Below are 6,000 nucleotides of genomic sequence, written 5' to 3' on the forward strand. Positions count from 1 at the left end.
TCACAGGTCAACACTATCAGGACAACATCATTGCACAACTCATGTTGCCATTTGCACAACATGTTTTACATTTCGTGTCATCTTTCCAGATGATAATGAATGGGCTCGTCGTGCCAAGATTGTGACCCAATTCCTCCAACAGCAAAACAGCCACGTCATGCCATGGCCATCACTCAGTCATGACCTCCTCCTCATTGGCAGACGTGTACCGTATATCGCTGTGTATGAGGCGAATGAGGGGGTCGTACCTAGAATGTGGGGGTTAAGAAGGGGGGTCATCTTATACATGGAGTCGAAGATTTTTCCAGTTGTTTCACATTCAGCTTCCACTGGCGATTTCAACCGGCGTTCGATAGCCAGCCCAGCATTTGACAATAAAACTTCCCATTTCGTCATAAATAACTGTTCCAATAACTATTTTCATACATAAACATGATTTGTATCTGTTTTCCTTGAATAAAGTTGAATGTTTTCTGCATATTAAGTTGAAATGACCTTCTCCTCGATCCAGATTGTCAAGCCAGCTGACACGGTAAAACAATCAACATAAAAGAGTAGTGAGACCGAAGTACTGGTAAGCATTTGCATATTGCACATGTGACCTAACATGTGATAACCGGTGAAACTGAAATCAATTCCTGCTGTTTTTACAGTTGTATTAACAACCGTTGGAGACGGTGTGTTTAAGTGATCGTTGAATAAACACGCTGAATGTGAAGCAAACATAAGCCTAGTTAGTTACAACATAGTTAATTGGCAATTAAATTACTCACCATTGTCTCTTATGTTATTACTTCATAAATGAATTTTATTATATAAGCACCAATTTGGTGTCGCACCTTGTAAACACAAAAAGGCGACGTGTGCTGGAGTTACACATGCAACCAATCTTCGTAGAAAATATAAGGTTTGTGTGCGCACTTGTGATGTGCTTCATTCCAGGTCACTTTATACACTGAGTGTAGGATTTTGGGTCGATTTTGAAGGCGTGTACAGGGGGGTCGTCTTATACGTGGGGTCGCCTTATACACAGCGATATACGGTACTTCAATGTTGATTCCACCCACTACTCTCAAAGAACTTGGTGTTTCTCTCACTGATGAGCGGAAGAACATATTTGTTTGTTTGTTTGTTTGTTTTTTTAGCCACAATATTCCAGCAGTCTGTCAAAAATCGAGTCTGGACCAGACAATCCAGTGATTGATATCATGAACATCAATCCACGCAATTGGGATACGTAGCTATTAGTCACCTCTTACGACAAGAATGGGTTGCTGAAGACCAATTCTAACTTAGATCTTCATGGGTTGGAACAACATGAATCAAATTGACATTGGGCAACTTGTATGCATGCCTCGAAGAAGCATGTCTGTGTGGTTTACCTAATATTAGTGAGATTGGCTGCAAAATGCAAATTTCGAAATTGATCCCCAACCTTAACCCTTTCGCCCCGACTGCCCGATTTATCGGGCAGCATAAACCGTGTCCCAGTACCCGACTGACCAAAAAATCGGGCGAGAACTGTCCAAGCCCCACACACGGCTGCCCGATAAATCGGGCGGCGCGACCGTGTTTACAAAATCGCTCTTTCTACTTCCTTTCTCGTGTGTAATCTCGTTCTCAATATGGAAACGAGATTTACACGTGATTGACACGTCATTCGATGGAATTTCCCCGTCTTTTGGCGCAAAAATCGCGGATGTCACCTGCTTTCGCGACAGGTATTTTTCTCGCTTGAATCGTAAATCTAGCGTAATGGCGGCCAACTACGATTCGGATAGCGATCAGATGACTCTATGACAACGACTCTATCGGGAATAATAATGTGTTTGATTTGAATAATTTAAGCGAAAGGGAGAGGGAATTTCGTGAAGATTTTGGTGAAGATTTTGACGGTTTCGACGAGGTGTGCCCCCCCCGCCAACTTTCAAGAATGGGAGTGGCAGAGGGACCACAACGGTGGAGACATGAGGGATTTTGAAGAGGCGACAGGACTCAAGAATATATATTGACACGGTGAGTGAAATATCGTGCTATTGATTTTTTCCAACTGTTTTACAATGATTCTGTGTTTGAACAGATTATCAGTGCGACGAATGAGAATGCAGCCTACAGGTGAACGAGCGATCACAACAACAACAAAGGTGAGTGGCATGACGTATCTCTTTTTTTTTTTTTAAATTTACGTTTCTGATCGCAATCCGAATTGTAGTTTGCCGGTTTTTCGTATGTCCTTATATTTCGCTCAATTTGAATAAAATTTATTTCTATATTCATGTTTGTTTTCTTGTTTTTTTACATCTTAATTTAAATTTTAGTAACAGTAATGATTATTTATTTATTAATTGATGTAATAAAGTTCTGATTTAATTTATTATGCAATTGTAAATAACAGTGTATTGTAAATATGTTATCAAAACTTGTATATTTGCAGAACTTGAATTTACGATCTTTCTGTCCTTTTAAAATCTTTCCCTCCTTTCAGATCAAACTGTGATATCTTCTCTGTGATGTCATTCTTATAGTAGCTGTGGTTCAATGTTCAGGTAATGTGATAAATTACTATTTAAAAACTTAAAAACTTAATTTTTTTTTCAAATCCTGAAAAAGAACAAAATAAATCAAATATTTGTGTTTTTACCTGTGTTAACGAGTTTACCTGCGTTAACAAGTTTACCTGTGTTAACGAGTTTACCTAAGAGGCTGTAAGTGTATCATAAGTAATATGTGACATCAGTATAGAAAACAAAGTCAGTACCAAGAGTTGTAAACTTGTTTATTTGTTTACAGATGTGCATGAAGAGAATTTACCTGTAACACCTGCGATTACCTGTGCCGTCCAAGATGACAAGACCACTGTGTTATGTTTACCTTGTATCTGTGATTTATTTTTGTGATTTTTAATACAATTTGAGCCAAAATTCATTGTCTGTTTTCATTTTTTCAGTGTTTTCAAGTTTTAATTCACTTGTAAACACCTGTAATTAGAAAATAACAAAGGTTAGAGACAATAACAACAAAGAATATTAAAGTATACTTAATCCTCTTTACAATGGTATATGATAAATGTATATTAAAAGCAAGTTTCTGGTAGAAAAAGTGCATCAAAAATGATAGTGTAATACTGGGAGGCCAGGGAGGCCAGTGTACAGGCCTTGTCAGTGTCAGGGACTGCAGGGTTTCAAGGGACATAACTCTGGGGCAGCCAGTGATGAAAGAGTTAACAACTGAGTGCACCACTTTCTCATCACACCTGCCATTGGAACCCATGAGATCCTGCAGACCGTGTATCATTTCCATTTGCTAATATGATATAGATCAGAAGATATATCTTAACTCTTTCATCACTGGCTGCGAGATTACACACGAGAAAGGAGGTAGAAAGAGCGATTTTGTAAACACGGTCGCGCCGCCCGATTGTGGGGCTTGGACAGTAGCCGTCCGATTTTTCGGGCAGCCGGGTACTGGGACACGGTTTATGCTGCCCGATAAATCGGGCAGTCGGGGCGAAAGGGTTAATGATTCCCACTATACCCTACTGTTTTTGCATAGTATATATCAGGGATGTACATTAGTCCCAAATCAAAATATGCAGGACATGTGAACAAGTGAGTGAGTAAGTTAAAATCTAAAGTCATACTGGCAACAACAGACAGTAAAATAACTAGACTTATCACAGATTGATATTAAAACTAGCAGGGAACCATATAAATACATCACTATTAATCTATACATGACATTACATTATAAAAACGGTCTATCGAGTGAGATCACCATGCTTGGGACCATGGGGACTTACAGTACTTCTGCTACCTGCATGGACCCCTGCAGGATTTACATCATTCCTTCAGATTTTGGCGATTATTGACACATTTAGCCTAACATTAAAACAGCACATAGTCTACAAATAAAAAACGTGGTACTTAGAATAAATCTACTTGGCAGGGTATGTAAATCATGTTACACTACTTCAAACCCCTTTGAGGGTCATCTACTAACAATCTCTGTTATCACATTTATTCTGCCAGTTATAAAAATCCTGTATTTTATACACAACATAGTAATCAAAATTTATGAAAATTCAATTTTTTTTCTAAAAAAACAATTACTAAATGAGAACTGATATTAAAATGATTCATTATGGTTGAAACTTTATACTAGTTATCCCTTGTGATGGAAAAATCAATTCAGTCAAGCAGGACATGCTTGACTGCAATGCTTTCATCACAAGGGATTTAGAAGGTAGGATCCTCACCTAATTTCATGTATTTTATTTATAGCTTCTTGGGTGTCCCACTTCTGCATTAGATCTCTAATGCAACATCTGATGACAGCTTTGTTATTGCTGTAGCGGATAAGTGGTGTCACAGATTTGTTGCGTGCTGCTTTAGCTGCAGCATCAGCCATGGAGTTACCAGTGATCCTAATGAAGCGGCCATAAAATTTCCAAGTCCCGTGATGGGATTCGAACCACGGACCTTCTGATCTGAGGTCAGACGCCTTGTCCACATGACCAAAGAGGTTAACCCCGTCAGCAAGCTGACAAGGTAAGGATTTCATCTGTAGGATGACTCCACGCTCTGCTGCACTAACATGGCAGAGTAGCCAACAAAAGACGATGCCATAATGCCCAGTAGCAAGTTCATTATATAATTCAACAATTTCGACTAAAAGTGGATGTTGACATGACACGTTATGAGTGAGTGAGTTTGGTTTTACGCAGCTTTTGGCCATGATTTCTTCAATAAATTTGTATTTTAAAACTTATTGTTTTGCTGTTGTGTTTGTGATCACTGGATGAAGTCCCAGCTTGGATTAAGGAGTCTACATCAGATCAGTGGACCTAATACAAGACAAACCATTGAGATGGGATCAAAATTATTTATTTGTAAAGCCAGGTGGCCTTTACTAAGTGTAGGCATGTGGTGTCTACTAACATTTCGGGGAGTTGATGTCTTGGCCATATCCTCCCTGTTCTGTTGCCTGTAAACAGGCCAGAGTCCTGTGTCTAGATCGACAATCGGATCATCTAGAAAATCCATCCATCTGACGAAAGGTGGGGCTACTACACTTGCCGGACTGTATGTTGGGATGAGTAACCATGGTGAACGACGATGGGCCATCAGCCATGTTGGTTGTACCGGTGGCGATGGTGGTGGTTCGTGTTGCTTCAGGTGATTTTTATGATCGTCCTGGCGTCTTTTGGCATATTGCACAGATGAACCTGTAGGAGATATGAGCGCTCCTGATGTCTTTGTAGTCCATCCTGGCGGGAGTAACTTTTAGAACATTGTGGGCAATCAAGGTCTTCCATGATTGTGAGTGCTGATTGTTACGTCATTGAGATAGATGTCAAAGTTAGTAGTAGTCATGTTTTGATTGGTGTATCAGAATTGGGTTTGTGTGGAGAAAGAGCTATTCCAGAGAGAAACAAAAGACAATGAGGGAATGGGGGGAATTCAAGGATAATATCTTGTTGTTTATCCCAGCTACATCAGGGACACCACCCACTTTATCCAGACCCTAGGTAACTTCAACCTCCCATCGAACAGCAACATCATCTTTGTCACTATGGAAATTTTTTATCAAAACAACAATAAAAATAACAGCTATCTTTATGTACATAATAATAATGACATGTAAGTTGTTGTTTGAGAAGGGAATATGTTGCCTTTACGTTCTGATATTTTGACGATGATTCCCTATCCCATAATGCCACTCACAAATCACTAACCACTGACAAATCACATGCACGTGGGTATCAAGCACCTGTTTTCACCTGTTGTCAAGGTGTCATAGGTCATGGACATTCACCTTGATCTACTAACACCTGGTTATGCTCAGTTTCACAACAGTCAGTTTTGTTCATATTTTTACACACTTTTACGTGTAAAAAGACATAAAAACCTTTGATACGCTGTATTTGTGCCAAGGCCCAATTAGTACTAATTGACTTGTTTGAATATTTATATATTTTGTATATTAACTGCATTTATTTAA

General features: G+C 39.2%; 1 protein-coding gene across 1 annotated transcript in view; it reads right to left on the bottom strand.

The window, feature by feature from the left end:
• Positions 1–5,130, bottom strand: part of LOC139457383 (scavenger receptor cysteine-rich domain-containing protein DMBT1-like) — a 92,243-nt gene extending 87,113 nt beyond the window's left edge. Inside the window, exon 1 of the mRNA XM_071238788.1 lies at positions 5,076–5,130. Coding sequence (XP_071094889.1) covers positions 5,076–5,130 — 55 coding nt within the window. The remainder of the gene's footprint in view (positions 1–5,075) is intronic.
• Positions 5,131–6,000: the final 870 nt, after the last annotated feature.

The sequence above is a fragment of the Haliotis cracherodii genome, unplaced genomic scaffold (genome assembly GCF_022045235.1).
Source record: "Haliotis cracherodii isolate W230 unplaced genomic scaffold, xgHalCrac1.p SCAF_12, whole genome shotgun sequence".
In the NCBI taxonomy this organism is placed as follows: Eukaryota; Metazoa; Mollusca; class Gastropoda; order Lepetellida; family Haliotidae; genus Haliotis; species Haliotis cracherodii.